Source organism: Mesoplodon mirus (assembly GCF_964341445.2).
Source record: "Mesoplodon mirus genome assembly, chromosome: 7".
In the NCBI taxonomy this organism is placed as follows: domain Eukaryota; kingdom Metazoa; phylum Chordata; class Mammalia; order Artiodactyla; family Ziphiidae; genus Mesoplodon; species Mesoplodon mirus.
Window position 1 is genome coordinate 78,973,694 of NC_138983.1, and position 16,232 is coordinate 78,989,925.

The following is a 16,232-nucleotide window of genomic DNA, read 5'->3' on the forward strand; positions in this document are numbered from 1 at the left end:
GTGGCTGGGGGGGGCCCTCCCCCGCCACCCCGCCCCGGACAAGGGAGTCTGTGAGCAGGGGAATTGCCTAGGGCCATCGGTCCCAGGCATTAAAGGCTCCCCTACTTATTAACCCAGCATTTAACAGCAGGATATGGAGCTGAAGCGCAGTCAAAAGAAACGGCTCAACCTCCAAAGAGCAATTAAAATCCTGCACGAGGATAAATCACGCGCCGTGATAATCCTGTGAATAAAATGCAGCTTGTCCTGACCCTTCACTCATGCAGCAAACTAGAATGTGGTGTGGGTGGGGCTGGTGGGCCGGGAAGTTAAGGAGGGGGCGGGGCTCTCCCCTGTGCCTCAGCAGCCTCCCCCCTCCTCCCGCTAGACGGAAAACACGGGTGGCTTCTGCTTGCTCCCCGTGGGCCGGAATCTTGCAGCCCCAGCCCCAGCCCCAGCCCGGCAGCCTGGGCTGCTACGATTTCTGCACTCGCTCCTGATTGCTGGTCCCCAGCGAGCAGGCGTCATTGAATTACTCAGCCCCCTCCCTCTGCAGCTCCCAGGCCAAACCACCCAGGTTTGGGGCTTAATCTAATCTAGGGCTCGGGTGGGGTGGCTCGCCAGCCCACTGACTCTTTTTACCCCTCCATCTGTAAGTCACACGCACCGCAGCCGTGGAAGTGAGTCGTAGTTTGGGCCGCCACACCGGACTGTTGTGCCTTTTATCCCACACCCCACCTCTGTCCTGTCCCCAATCCTTTCAGCCACAAGAAGAGTCAATGTGGGGCTCCCTGGAATCTAGCACCGTCCACTTTCGATCCAAGTGTGTTCTCCAAAAGGCTGGGAAAGGGGAAGGGAGAAGGGAGAAGGGCAGGTTAAGGGTGTCATGTGCTGTACCTTGAATGGTGTGGCCTGTGGCTCTTGAACTCTCTGCATCCCCAGCGCCTCCTGCCAGGGAAGTTCCACCTCCCTCCTTGAACCTCTGGCTCAGGTGTGTTCCTTTGCTTCTGGCCATCTGTAGAACGTGGAGCAGGGTCTGCCTTCCCAAGTGCATTCTGTATGAAGTGCCTAGAAGGAGGGTTTCTCTTGTTCCCTCTTTGGCTCCTTTTTTATTCAACCTCCTGGGCTTCTTTTTGTTTTAAACAGACTAGACGCTTGAAGAAAAGCTGCCATCCAAGAAGACGACATGCTTTCAGCACCCCCCCCCCACCCAGTGTGGGAATGTTCACAGCTGGATGAACAGCGAGAGGGTCCGCATGTGTGGGATCAGCGACGACAGGTAAATGCGCGTGTCCGGCTGAGGCCTGGGGAGAGCGTGGGTCCTTCCTCAGGGCTCCTGAGCAGAGCCCCCCCTTCATGTCCTCACAGCCAGAGTGGGCCCTAAGGGGGTAGGGGGGAGATCTCCTGCCTAGCTGGTGGCCCTTGATTTACAGTTTTAACAGGCAACCTGGCTCAGCGAAGCATTGCCGCCCTTTAAGAGGTCAGCCCCTAAAGCGGCCTTTCAGTGCACTTTCGTCCTTAATTTATTATTTCATATTTACGAAGGAGAATTAATCCCAGTCTATATGCTGCTTTAACTCTAAATGTCAGGAGTGTGGGCCCAGGTGGATCGGCCTTCGATGTGCTTTTAAAACAAATAGTTTGCTCAGTAATAAATGGGACGATAGCCACCCTTCACACCATTGAAGCCCAGGGTTTCTCTGCATCCTCCGCCACCTGTTAAGCGAGGCCACTGGCTCCTGGTTTCAGTCACCCGGCAGCTCTGTTATGCTTCCTCATCAGTAATTTTGGAGTGCGGGGTAGAGGCAGCTAAGCAGTAGATAATTGAAGCTGCTCTTCCGGGTAATGATGAAACTTCTCTCTGCCGCTTGTCAGTGATTTTATCCTGGGGATTTGGAAGTTGGCACCAAGCACTTTCTTTATCGATGCTCTCTGATAACAAGTTCCAGGGGCAGCCGCAAGCAGCCTGGCACAGATGTGCGGCTTCCCCTGGAGCAGCTGACATTTGTATGATATTAGTGTGTTATCCCCCCATCATTTTGATAGAGGCAGTCAAATATGGCTTCATTATCACCATGGAAACCAGTTTCATAGGACATGGTACCTAACTTGGTTTGGGGAAAAGTTTTGAAAGCCTGTCCTCACAGGTAACACAGAAGTGATTGATGTAGCCAGCTCGCAGACTCCAGCCTTGAGGTCCCCACTTTGGCTTTGGACATTGTATTACTTCATTCCTGTCCTCAGGTAGAGCTTATAAGGGTCTGCTAGGACAGCAGAGCCCGGACTGTCCTGCCCGGCCTCTCTGGAGGAAAAATTGTGAGGGTGACGTGGTTGTGCAGAATTTCTGCCTTACCCACCTTGAGGACATAGCATCTGTGATTTCACATCCCTGTTGCCCTGCCTTTCCTTTGTTTTTCCCAGTCCCGTTGAATCACCATTCGGGGACAACTTTCAATATGGGCCATTGGGGAGGATTTTTTTTTTTTTAAGGGCAGTTGGAAAAACGGAGTTATTAGAAACTGGTCTATTCTGGGGCAATCTATGAAAGATGGATTAAGTGAGGAATGCTTTCATGAAGTTGGTGTGTCCTTCTAAATAGGAAAATTCCTGTAAACGAAGGTGACACTTCAAAGGCCGTACTGGAACTAAGGGAAGAAAACCCCTTGAATCACAACGTGGTAAGAGATTAATGGCTTCTGTTGATGTGCTGAGTATCAGTGATCTGTAATCAATCGTGCATTCATTTGCATACCATTAAAGGGCCTTTTGGGGGCGGGGCGGGGTGTTTCAGGGCAGGGCTGAGTAGAAAGCCTAGGCCGCAGGACGAAGCCTCACCCAATTTCTTCCTGGCTCGCTTTCTTGGCTGTGCTCGCCATTTACATCCTCGTCCCCTGGTGACTGGTGGGATACGTGCCGCCTTTTCTTCGATAAGCTACGTGCCACATCAGTGCTCCCAGCTGGATAAATGTGTAGCCTCCAAGTAGACCCTTAGGGTTTCCCTTCCCAGTAAAATATGAAACAGAGCTGTCTTCAGATACCAGGGAGAGGAAGTCAAAAGACACAACTACAGTTTGACCCGTGGCCTCTTTATTGATTTAGAAATGAGACAGCTCAAGTCCTTCATTCCTTACTGTCCCCCTGAAGATTGGTTTTTGTTATGTTAAAGAATGCCTCCCCGCTCCATCCGGGAAAAACCGCAGTGCACATCGCCCCGCCCTAACCTGACTGGGGCCTGGGGAGGGTGAGTCCGAGTTCTGTACCCCACGAGGGTGGTTCTGAGAGCAGTGGAGTTGGTATCACCTCAGTTGCAGCAAAGAATTTCTGCTGAGAAGGTGGATCTTCCAGAGTTAATAGATGACTGAATTAATGCAGGGGCCTCAAGTCTACAGGGGCCAACGTTTTCCGTGCTTTGAGGACACTAGTTGGACACAGGTGAGGCGGCAGGCAGAGGAGGGTTCTGGATAAGCGGGGAGGGGGCCAAAGACCTTGTGAATCCTTTAGTTTTTAACCGTTTCGGCTCAGATGTTGAGGCTGATGTCCTATTGAGCTAGTCCGCGGTTTCTCTTTGGGATGGGCTGCTTTGAAGGCATGTCCTCGGTAATACCCATATTCTTCTTCTGCGAAGGTGGACGCGACCACGGCCCATCGGATCGATGGCCTGGCAGCGCTGAGCATGGACCGCACACACCGGCCTGATCCGGGAAGGGCTGCGTGTCCCCGGAAACATCGTCTATTCTAGCTCGTGTGGACTGGGCTCAGAGAAAGGGCAGGAGGCTGCCACAACCATAGGTGGTCTGGGGTTTTCTTCCGAAAGAAACCCAGAGATGCAGTTCAAACCGAATACACCCGAGACGGTGGAGGCCTCCGCTGTCTCCGGAAAACCCCCAAATGGCTTCAGTGCTATATACAAAACGCCACCCAGAATACAAAAAAGTGCTGTCCCCACGGCAGAAACACTGGGCTTGGACAGACCTGCCAGCGACAAACAGAGCCCGCTCAACATCAATGGTGCTGGTTACCTGCGGCTGCCCTGGGTCAATCCCTACATGGAGGGGGCCACGCCAGCCATCTACCCTTTCCTCGACTCGCCAAAGAAGTATTCCCTGAACACGTACAAGGCCTTGCTACCTCAGCAGTCCTACGGCGTGGCCCAGCCGCTGTATTCTCCGGTCTGTACCAATGGGGAGCGATTTCTCTACCTGCCGCCACCTCACCACATCAGTCCCCACATCCCATCATCCCTGGCCTCGCCCATGTGAGACTCTCGACGCCTTCGGCCTCACCAGCCATCCCGCCTCTGGTCCACTGCGCAGACAAAAGCCTGCCCTGGAAGATGGGCGTCAGTCCTGGGAACCCGGTCGATTCCCACTCGTATCCCCACATCCAGAACAGTAAGCAGCCTAGGGTGCCCTCTGCCAAGGCGGTCACCAGCGGCCTGCCGGGGGACACGGCTCTCCTGTTGCCCCCTCGCCTCGGCCTTCACCCCGCGTCCACCTTCCCTCCCAGCCCGCTGCGGACACCTACTCCGCGTTCCATAAGCACTGTGCCAGGATCTCCACCTCGCCCTCGGTCACCCTGTCGAAGCCATACATGACGGTCAGCAGCGAGTTCCCCGCGGCCAGGCTCTGCAGCAGCAAGTATCCAAAGGCTCCAGAAGGAGCCGAAAGCACCCAGCCAGCTCCCGGGCACACCCGGAAAACAGCAGGTGAAGACAGAAAAGATGGCAGCTCACCTCCTCTCTTGGAGAAGCAGACGGTTACCAAAGGCGTCACCGATAAGCCACTAGACTTGTCCTGTAAAGTGGTGGATGTAGATGCTTCCAAAGCTGACCACATGAAAAAGGTGGCTCCCACCGTCCTGGTTCACAGCAGAGCTGGAAGCGGCCTAGTGCTCTCCGGAAGTGAGATTCCGAAAGAAACTCTGTCTCCTCCAGGAAATGGCTGTGCTATCTATAGATCTGAGATCATTAGCACGGCTCCCTCGTCCTGGGTGGTGCCCGGGCCAAGTCCTAACGAAGAGAACAATGGCAAAGGCCTGCCGCTGAAAAACAAGGCCTTGGACTGGGCCATCCCGCAGCAGCGCAGTTCTTCGTGTCCCCGCATGGGTGCCGCCGACGCCGTGGTCACTAACGTTTCGGGGTCGGTGTCGAGCGCCGGCCGCCCAGCCTCTGCGTCGCCGGCCCCAAATGCCACCGCCGAGGGCAGCGAGACCAGCAGGAGCTCCGTGGATACCACGCCATCCGTCATCCAGCACGTGGGCCAGCCCTCGACCACACCTGCCAAGCACAGCGGCGGCACCGGCAGCAAGGGCGCCAAAGCCAGCAACCCAGAGCCGAGCTTCAAAGCGAATGAGAATGGCCTCCCGCCGAGCTCAGTATTTCTCTCACCAAACGAGGCGTTCAGGTCCCCACCAATCCCCTACCCCAGGAGTTACCTGCCTTACCCAGCGCCCGAGGGCATTGCCATAAGTCCCCTCTCCTTACACGGCAAAGGCCCTGTCTACCCTCACCCGGTGTTGCCCAATGGCAGTCTCTTTCCTGGGCACCTCGCCCCAAAGCCGGGACTGCCCTACGGGCTACCCACGGGCGGGCCGGAGTTTGTGACCTACCAGGACGCGCTGGGGTTGGGCATGGTGCATCCCATGTTGATACCTCATACGCCCATCGAGATCACTAAAGAGGAGAAACCGGAGAGGAGGTACCGGTCCCACGAGAGGACCCGCTACGAGGACCCAAGCCTCTGGAACCGGTTTTCTGAGATGCTGGAAGCCGGCAGCACCAAGTTACATCCAGAAGTCCCCGCGGACATAGAACCTAAAGCCCAGCCCCAGCTGAAATCAAGGGAAGACCGTCGTCAAGAGTGACAAGCTTGTCTATGTAGACCTCCTCCGGGAAGAGCCAGATGCGAAAACCGACGCTAACGTGTCCAAACCCGGCTTCACAGCTGAGAGTGTCAGCCAGAGTGCCGAGCCCACCAAACGCCTGCCTGACCCGGCTCTACAGCCACACCGGGATTTCATTGCCCTGAGAGAGGAGTTGGGGCGCATCAGTGACTTCCACGAAGCCTATACTTTCAAACAGGTTCCGGGCCAGCCAGTCTCCGGCTTAAGCAAGGAGAATGTTCCAGCGGTAACCAACAAGGAGAACCTGGCGACGCCGGTCTCGACTCCATTCCTGGAGCCGACCCTGGGGAGCGACAGCTCTGCGGTCACTTTCGGGAAAACCCAAGAGGATCCCAAACCATTTTGCGTGGTGGACGTCACCCCCACCTACACCAAAGACGGAGCTGACGAGGCAGGATCAACCGATGGCAAAGTTCTGAAACCGAAGCCATCTAAGCTGGCAAAGAGAATCGCAAACTCCGCTGGTTACGTGGGTGACCGGTTCAAGTGTGTCGCTACCGGACTGTACGCAGACTCCAGTCAGCTCGGCCGGGAGCAGCGGGCATTGCAGGTGAGCCCCCCCCACCCGAATTTCAGGAGCCTGAGCAGTTGTCAGGTTTTTGTAATGTGTGAAGAGGAGGGGGCCGGGGGTATGATAGGGCAGGACACCGGGCTGATTTGGTTAATGAAGCTTAGGATAATTTAAATGTTTGAAATGTGTCCAGTAAGGGGACGTAAGTGGATACTTGAAGTTATTCTGTAGATTTTAAGCGAACTCCACTCGAATGCTGATAACGGAAGTTTTAATTATTGCGAAGGATGTCTAAAAGACATTTACTTATCAATCGCTTTGATTTCTCTGCCGTTACTGTACGTTAACAAATATACTTAAAAGCGCTGCTTAGAATGCCTTACGTGATACTTGGTGGAGGTGTGTAGCGGCCGCATGTCTGTGAGATTCGTGCAATTTTTTTTTCCACCAAAAAAACAAACAAAACAAAAACACAAACCTTGCTTAAAGGGATAGAGTATGTATTTAACTTGCTAGTGAATGATAGATGTTGTATAGGAATTTCCTTAAGATATTTTACTTTTAATTAAAAGACAAAGCCAAATTGTTCTGCAATGTTAAGAAAAAAATTGGTTTATGCTTATAAAAATGGATGAAGTTATCTAAATGATCCATTGAGTGCCGATTTTAATTACATAGATGGAAGGATTACAAGAGGACAGTATTTTATGTCTACCCGCTGCTTACTGTGAGGTCAGTTCTTCAAATTTTTATTACTAGAATCTTACATAAACCTTTTGAGTTAAATTTCATTTCCAAATATACAAAGGGAAGTTTGTGGGCCATGGTCGTCTTTATTCACTGTGCATTTGTTTTCTGTTGTGTTTTTGTTTCACTTTCTTTGCGTTGTGTTTTTGTTTTGTTTTATTTACCTTCGAAAGAGAATGTCTGTCTCTATGCCACAGTGTATGTATGGCTATACATACACACCACATATATCTCTACATACATATGGCTTTACGAAGAAAGAGTGTGTGACTAGTTACACATAGACACACTTACGTTTTTATCGTTCAATTTTAAAATATCTCAGTTGTATCATAAATTGTGGTTGGTTTGGGGCAAACTTTTCTTTGAAGATACTTTCCTTTAAGGTAAGGGCAGTGAAATAGCTTTGGTGGTAAGGTGTGTCTTTTTACCATCTCCGTTCTCTTTGTAGCGTGCAGTGATGCGCTTCTCCGAGTTGGAGATGAAAGTGCGAGAAGGTGGCCACCCGATGACCAAAGACTCCGAGGTGCGCAAATTCAGCCCCGCTGGCTGGGAAAGGCTGAAAGGAAGTCAGGACAAAAAGCCAAAGTCGGTCGCCCTGGAGGAGGCCATTGCCGACCAGAACGACAGTGAGAGATGTAAGTGAACCCAGGCGGCTCGCGTGTGGTACCACGTCGGTGGGAACGGGGCGGTTCCGCTCCCAGTGCCGAGGGAGGTGAGAGGAAACAGTACGCTTCCGACGGCCCAGCGTCTGGGTGCTGGCTGTTCGGAGAACGGGCTGCTCTGGCCACCCTTCCCAGCTGTGGATTGCAAGGCTGGTTGTCCTTTTGAGTGTTGCGGCATCTATGAGTGAAGCACCTATGAAATGCTGTTTCCTGGCACGCATCTCCTTTTTCCGGAGCAATGCTAGTCCTGTAGTTAGTAATAGTCTGATACAGTAGAGCAGAGGAATGGCGGTGCAAGACCTCCAGCGTAGCAGGTATGTGTTCTGTTTTGTAGCAGGTACGGATACGGGTTTTTGGTAGCAGTGGAATGACACTTGCAGCCAGAGCCAGACCCTCCAGAGTGACAGTCTCCTGTGGGAGGGAGTGGAGAGTACTCGGATTCTCCCTCCAAAGGCAGAGGTTTCGTTAAAGTGAGATGAGGGCTGATGAAGGCACCAGAAAGACGAGCATAATTATTTTCTGTGGCAGGCTTGTTTGCAGTCATTAGGAGTTGACAGTACGCTCCAAGGGCGTGGGATCAACGAGGGCGTTCTTCCTACCAGACGGGGTGTATTCTGTTTTGGAGGCCAAATTGGAGAGAAAGCTAGTGTTTGCCTCGAGTCACACTCTGCGGTCCCATCAGCTGCTCCCCCACTGGGGTTGACTTCGGGCTTTGCCCTCGAGACTTCCTGGGCTAATGAGATGTGTTGGCAGCAAGTGGAGGTCTTTCTCCCGCTTTCTTCAGTGTGCGTGCTTGTGGCCTGTGGCCTGCAGCCTGCTCCGGACCCCAGAAACCTCACCGGTGATGGTGAGTGAGGGCACCTAGGTGAACGTCGAGGACAGGGTGGGCGTGAAATCCTCCTGAGACAGGACAGTCGGGGGTGGTGGGCACGTTTGGGAGGCCCAGGCCCTTGGACCCAGTCGTAGGGTCAGCGTTCGCCCGCACGCTTGGGTCGTGGGTGCCTGATGCAGTTTGGGAAAATTGTGGTCAGCCACAGCGTGTGCTTCTCTCTGCTGCTTGGAGCACTGCCCTCCCCCAGCTCATCTTTGGGGTCAGACAAAGGCCTGTGGCCAGGGTTCTGGGTAAGCCACACCGGGACCGGTTTGTCCTACGTGGCTCCCGTAGAAGGGGATTTCTGGGGCTAGTCAGTGGCGGCCTTACCCGAGGGATGGGGCTCTTGATGTGCCTGGAGTAGCCGATTCCGAGCTCCTCCCCCTCGGGATTGGAATGAAAAACGGAGGGTCCAGGCCTCCCTCCTTGCCTGTGCTCACAGCTGACACGCAGCCCTTACCCTCCCGAGTGGCCTCATAACTCAGCTCTTGGGGAAGTTTCTCAGAGAGATGTGATAAAAGTGGGCAAGGCCAAGTTCACAGGGCTGCACTTTTCTGAGGAGGGGATCTGCGTGTTGTGGGTGGACGGTGAGGGAGGCTGGAGGAAGGGAGCGGGCAGTTAACCGGCCTCGAGTCTTCTCGCCCTTTTCTCTAGCAACGTGGCCAAACCCAGGGTGGCCGCTGCCCTTCACGTCTCAGTGGCCTCACCCGCCCTTCTTCCCAGAGATGTTTGTGTGTGTCCTTCCCAGTTTTTCCTGCTGAGCTTGGAGACGAGAACTCGGTGTGGCTGATGGGGAGCAGGGCCTGAGCCCCAGATGATTCCGAAAGCCCCCTCCCCCCACCGCCTGCCTCCAATCTCAGACCGACCGACGGGTCTCTTCCTGGAGCACCCGGGACATGGCCCAGTGAGCCATGAATCGCCACCATGGCAGGGCAGGAGTAGGGTTGGGGAAGGTGAGGGGCTCTGTTTGAAAGGTTGGGGCAACGGAGGTGGGTTCCCCACCCACCCTCTGTCTTGTAGAGACGTGGGGTTTGTAAATAGCTGGTCAGGAAAGGTCACCTGAAGGGGCCACTGTTCTTACTGCGGCCTCCACGTCCAAGGCCCAGCAGGTGTTCACTCCATTCAGCTGGATATGAACGGGCCTTCTTGTTCTCGGGCCATCATGTCTTGAGCTGATATGGGCTCAGGTCCTTCTCATGGGTGTCGGTGTGGCCGAGAGCCGAGCTGTGAGCACATGGGAGCTGGGGCGGGGATTTGGGGCGGGCAGGGGTCCCAGAGAGGGTCCAGGATGCCTTCAAGATGCCTTCCCCCTTCTGAGGCAGCCCCTACCCATGGAGGGACCAGGAGCTTCCAAGGTGGTGGGTGCTGTTTGCGTGGCCCTGGTTGTCCTGGTGCGGGTGCATCTTGTTGCTAGGGGCTTGTTTAAAGAAAGGAATTAACTTGAAAACACAGTGGCCGAGATACTCATTTATTCTTTATGATCACATGGGTGGCTGAGTGAAATTTTTATTTTGGAAGTTCACCAAATGAGTTGGGAGGTTCCTCAGACTTGGAAGTTCATCACTAGGAACCCTCAGTGGCATTTGAAGATGGGGCGGGGCAAGGAGGCATTGGTCCCTTCCTTCTCAAACTTGGAGTAACCATCTCCCTTGCCAACCACTTGGCTGGGACAGGCCTAGGACCTGCTCAGTGGCAGTGCCTGGCCAGGAGCTGGAGGAAGCCTCAGTCGAGGGGCTTCATGAAACTTCTTTGCTCAGGGAACTTCTCTTCCAGCTGAGCACCTGCACGTGTGTAAACTACTTTGGAACAGAGACCCCCTGCACCCCTTGTGTAGCGGGTGTAACTTTGAACAAGGTTAGCCCTGACTGGAGGTGCTATAGTTAAGCTACAGAGAAGGGGATTTTAATCCTGGGGAGCCTTCCAGCGACTCAGAACCCTCTCACCTCGTTTAGGCCTCACTGGGCATGGCTCAACAGTGGTGAGGGTGCTTTGCTGCCACAGTGACTTGTAAATGTTGCTGTGGTGATGCTTCTGTGAGGTGATGCTGTGGTACAACCATAATGCATTTGGGATATACGTGCTGTGAGTCATAGGACCATGCTGCAGGGACCACGTTCACATCTTGCTTAGACTGGGTGACGAAGGGCACATGGCTTCCCACTTTTAGAAGGGCCAAAAGTAGCAATGATGGCAAAGCCTGATGGTTAGGATCCCCGTGTATCTATTTATCTCCCCATCTCCTTTGCCCTCAAGGGTCATCCTCCTGTGGGTCGTGGTTAGAACAGTCTTTGAGAAGCTCCAAGTGACACGGAGCCTCTACCCCATAGCTGGTGGCCATGGGCATCTTGGGCAGTCGGGGTGGGTGTCCTTCAGGGTTATTAGTGGCCTGGGTAAGGTCACACTAGCGTAAGGTCTTGGGGGGCCTTAGCTGAGGGGAATTGAGATCTTTGCCCTAAAAGGCTCCGGGGTTGGGGGAAGGGTGGATGGACCTAGTTTGGAAAAAGAAACTTTCAAATTGGACATGGGGGTTCTTAAGGTAGCCCTTCCATTCCTCCATGGATGCCCTCCCACGGAGCTTTTAGGGAAGGCTGATTGGACCAGATTGGACCCGAGAAGTCCAATGGTGTAACCAGCAGGGCTCACCTCTTAAAATTTCCTACATTTCAGGCCTGAGATTCAGGCTGGTCTGAAAGTCTTGGCACCTTTTGGTTAAAGGGATTTTTCCAGCCTTTCTCTGTGCTGAGCCCGGCCCGTGATGATGAAGCCCACCCTGGAGGGAGGCTAGCAGTAACATTCCCACTTTACAAGTGAAGGGGGCTGAGTTGTAAAGCGGCGCCATTCCTGCCCGAGTGTTTAAGAGGGTCACAGAGCAGCCGGAGTGAGAGCTGCAGCACGCCGTCTTCACCGGGCCTGCGGTAGCCTGGGCTGCATCACCCGTAAGCACAGGCCAGGAGTTTGGGGTTTCTCCTGCTGCCATGGCAGGAGACCCTCGCGGTTGGGGTGATTCCACCATTCCGGCAAGAGTAGATGGGGATCTGCCCCACCTTGGGATACCCTTGGAGAAAAGCTAAGTGTGTTCCACCATTGAGAGCACAGGTCAGGCTAGCCCAGGCCAGGGTGAGGTTCATCCCCACAACTGGCTGCCATTAAATGCTGGGAATGCCCCCAAGAGAGGCTGATCAGGGGACCAGCCGGCTGGGCAGAAGTGGGAGTGATACTTGAAGTGGTCTAGGGAGAGGAGGAATGCGAGCAGCATGTGAGGGGTGTGTCCATGATTTCATCTAGAAAAACGGGCTGTGGGAGCTTAGCTCAGGTGTTAACGAAATACCAAACTCATACACCCACCCCCACCCCCGGCCGGTGATGGACACAGGGTCATCTTCGGGGAACTCTTTAACAGCACAGTGATCATTATGGAATTATTTGTGTGTTAGAAACAATGTGACTAGCAAAGCAGTTGAACTGTTGCTTTGGCTAGAGCAAAAGTGAGGAGTGATGTTAGGCTGGGGTAATTGGAGGAAAAGCCCCAAGTGGATGCTAGATTGAGCAGAGGGGGCAGGAGCAACACAGGCGGAGCTGGGGTGTGAGCAGTTCAGCCCTGCCCGCCACATCCCCCCACCCCACCCCCATGAAGGGGGTTGGAGTCTTGTCTTTGAAATGTCCTTAGATGCTTGTTGCCTGGGAAGGAAGGCGTGGAGACGTGCCAGGTGGGTGACTGGTGTCACTGAGGGCCTTCTTCCTAGACAGGAAATAGGAGCAGCCCCTCGATGGCAGTGAAATGCTTTTCCCCCACGGGTGTGGAAAGAGGACAGACGGACTTGTAGCAATCTGGTTGAGTTCTTTGAAATTGCCCTTGACCCTTGTGTGTGCACCAGGAAGCCTTTCCTTTCCCTTTGCCAGGCTCCTCTTGCCTTGGTCTCCCCAGCTTCCCAGCCTCCCACCATTCTTTCCCTACCCTTTTTCTTCACCCTCGCCCCTGCTGACCCAAGTGAACATTGGTGCTATGTCTGTGTAGATGGCAGTTGGGGGCTATTTGGTCTCTTGATGACATCAGCCTTTTTTGTTGACTAGCAGCTGTTTCCATAGTCATTTGTAGCTCTGCCCTGATTGGTTGGCTCTTACTGTGAGGTCACTCACCCCCCCTTTAACAGTAAGCCACCTTGGAGAGTTAAGCAGTTAGGGAGTGATCTCACATGCCTATAGACGGATGGTGTAGATGCCTCACCTTGACCCTTGAAGGATGGATTGTGAGTGGGCTACGCGCCTCATTTTCTGCTTTCTTTGCTGGTTGTGTTCAGCTGTCCTTCCTTTGGGACGTCTTTCTGAGGGTTTTGTGCTTCCGGCGTGTGAGGCCCCGGGTCTCCAAAGGGGGGTGGTCTGTTGGTAGCAGATTGCCTTGGGCATGGGGGTCCTGCCTGCTCCTGGTGACCTTTGTTCCCTCCTTTCCGGGTTGTCTCCCCTCCCCTAGGGGAGTGTTATGATGGAAGCAAACCTGACCCCTTCGAAGCCCCAGAAGACAGTGATCTTCCTGAGGACATGGACACGGAGCCCCCCAGAGAGTCCCCCACCGACCAGGCGGCCCCGGACGCGTCACGCAGCCCCACCCTCAGGCTGAACAGAAAGCGCAAGGTGTCTGGCAATAGGAACCACACTGAGACCACTGTGCTCCCGGAGGACACTCTGCTGAAAGCCAAGCCGAGACGGGTCTCCAAAGGTGGGCTTGGTTTCGCTTCGGGCCCGCAGGGCACCCTATGGAAGTCCTGGAGCGGAGCAGTGGAAAGTTCCAGTCCCACCCTGGATCCCTGGGGGGAGCCACTCACACCTCCCCACCCCCCACCCCCATCCCACCCCCACCCCCCCAAAGCCAGGTGCCAGGGCTGGAGCCCAAAGGTGGCCAAAGGCAAATAGGCCCCCTCCCGAGACTTGGTGACAAGTTCCAGCCAACACAGTGACCACACCCCTCCCCTCCCCCACTCCTGTTAGTGATGTGTACGACAGTTTGTTCCCCGCCCCGGGGGGCTTCTTCATTAATTTGTAGTTATTTCTCCATTAGCTGACTGGCCTGAGAGGGAAATGACAAACAGTTCCTCTAACCGTTTAGAAGAGCCACATTATAGTGAGCTGACCAACCTGAGGTGTGCATTGAATTAACAGGGCTCCATCCCAGAAAGCAGCGCCGCTTGCTGCACCTTAGAGAACAGCGGGAGCAGCAGGTGTCGGCAGCAGAGAGCAAACCTGGCCGGCAGGGCGGGACGGAAGTGACTCAGGCGGTCCAGCCTGCGGTCACCCCCCAGGGCAATAGTATCTCCGAAGAGAAACCTGGCAGGAAAAGGGCAGAGGCCAAAAGCAACAGAAGCTGGTTGGAGGAGTCCCTTAAATGCAGTGACAATGAACAAGGTACGCACGGGGCGGGGGGCGCTCCTGGAGGGTGGATCACCCGCCCTCTGTGGGAAACGGCCCTGGAGGGGACCTGAGCGCCATCCAAGTTGACAAGAGTAGCGTGTGGCGAGCGGGGAGTTTTCTTCATGAGGTCCTTTCAGCCTGCACACTTCCTTATGGAATGGACAGTGAGGCGGGAGCTCGACTTCCTGGGCTGCTCCTCATCACCCAGCCCGCAGCTGGGCAGGAAGGGAAGTCTTGGGTGACCCCGGGCGCTTGTCAGTGCCCTCATTCCAGCCTCAGGCTGTCCCCAGTCGCCCTGTCCCGAGCACCCAGGCCCCCCACGGGTGGGGACGGGAGCGCACGAAGGGCTGGCTTCTGCCCTGTCTTGCGGCCCTTTGAAGCGACTTGCCATTTGGCGTTTCGTGGGTTAGCCTATTTGCCGGTTGAATGTGGGATAATTAAAATATTAGTGCTTTGAAAACATAATTGGTATATCTTTAAAAACTGAATCTTCTCCAACGATCAGTGCTAACAATGGGCTTTTCTTTCCTCACCGGCTACAACTGTGTAACGCCCGCTGCTTCTCCCCCTGACAGATGTGCTGTGCATGGACGGAGAAATGGATCGGCAGCCTTCGCCCCTGCCGCAGAAATACACCGACAACAGCGAGAAACCATCCGCGAAGCGACCGTGCAAAACCAAGCATTTGATCCCTCAGGAGCCCAGGCGGGGCTTGTCGCTGCCAGGGGACTCCTACGTGGACAATGCGGATGGCAAGGTACCTCTTGCCCCTGGCTCTCCCCCGCCCCCCGGGCCTGTGCAGGCACATCCCGCCTGCCTACTTCTCTGCTTCTGGGGACAAAGCTTTCCTTTTCCTGAACCCCTCCCCCAAAAATGTCACTGCCCCTTCCTAGGGGACCTGTCTCCTGGGTGGCGGTGAAGTTTCCAGCGAGTAAAAATGCAGCCCCTTCCTCGCGCCCCGCCTCCCTCAGACAGAGAGGAGGAAAAGTGCTTTCCTCCACTCAGGAGCGGCCTGAGCCCAGTTCCGACTATGATCTTTCGCCGGCCAAGCAGGACCAGAAGCCCTTGGACCGTTTGCAGCAATTGTTACCATCTTCCCAGGTCTCGCAGCTGACATGCTCAAGCTCCCCTCCAGAGACCACCCAGTCCCGCCCGATGCCACCGGAAGCGCGGAGACTTATTGTCAATAAGAACGCAGGCGAGACCCTCCTACAGCAGGCCTCCCGGCTTGGCTACGAGGTGAGCATCCTTGTGGGTGCCCCGGATTAGGATCCGCCGGCTGCTGCTCCTTGGGTGGGGGACACACTGGCTGGGGATGGGGGGCGGGTCTCAGAGCCCAGCCCCCTCCATGTGGCGGACTGGGCTGGGTGTTCCAGCAGGGTGTTTGCGTTGGCCCCGCTCACACTGCGGGCTCTTTGGTGGCTTGTTCAGTCGTGGTGTGAAAAGAAAGGCAGGCCTCTCTGATGTTCCGTTCCCGTTCAGGCAGGTAGGCTGCTTCGGCCAGTCCGGCTCACTTATCTCTGATACAAAATCTGACCTAACCCAGGGCTTGGCGACCAGGGGAATTTTAATGAGCCTTTTGGATTCTGAATAGCAAGAAGGAGAGTAGTTATTAGCTCTACTAACTTGTGCTGTTTGGGGCAGAGTGATGCCCCTGTGGGGTAGCGGGTGGGAAGTGTCTGTGCAGAGTAGGGGTGGGAGTGGGGCAGACCTGAGCAGTCTCTTTCTGAGAGGGCACGGGAGCCGAGGGCTGATGGGCGGGGAGCAGGGGTTGAGCCTTGCACAGAACTCCCTGTCCACACTGCTGTATCCCAACCCAGCACGGCTGATGACAGTGACAGCCTCTATTGCTAGAGCAACACAGAAAGAGAGCTGATATCTGCCTAAGCCCGTGTGATCTGTAGTAACTCCTTTCACCCTGTTAACATCTTCACTTGGGAGTAACGAGTACTAGCCCACTCTCGGATGAGGAAACTGAGCCTCAGAGGGGTTAGCTGATCCCCGTACAGGTAGCAATCCAGCAGTGCTCCACAGCCCACCACGCTCCTCAGCAAGACTGGCTCACACTGGAATTGCCCTTTTTACAGTTCAAAACCTCTGTGAGACAGATGCCTCTCGATGCCCTGTGCAGTTCCCCCACCATACTTGTCAGTAG

The 16,232-nt window shown here is 54.7% G+C and overlaps 1 protein-coding gene across 1 annotated transcript in view; it reads left to right on the plus strand.

The window, feature by feature from the left end:
• Positions 1–133: 133 nt before the first annotated feature.
• The window catches only part of LOC309808826 (BCL-6 corepressor-like), a gene marked incomplete at its 5' end in the record, with an annotated part of 30,651 nt that continues 14,552 nt past the window's right edge, over positions 134–16,232 (plus strand). Inside the window, 15 exon segments of the mRNA XM_082629400.1 lie at positions 134–214; positions 368–556; positions 1,131–1,258; positions 2,579–2,657; positions 3,605–3,661; positions 3,663–4,235; positions 4,238–4,445; positions 4,448–5,787; positions 5,789–5,809; positions 5,813–6,430; positions 7,590–7,776; positions 13,143–13,388; positions 13,829–14,071; positions 14,653–14,834; positions 15,053–15,316. Coding sequence (XP_082485526.1) covers positions 134–214; positions 368–556; positions 1,131–1,258; positions 2,579–2,657; positions 3,605–3,661; positions 3,663–4,235; positions 4,238–4,445; positions 4,448–5,787; positions 5,789–5,809; positions 5,813–6,430; positions 7,590–7,776; positions 13,143–13,388; positions 13,829–14,071; positions 14,653–14,834; positions 15,053–15,316 — 4,416 coding nt within the window.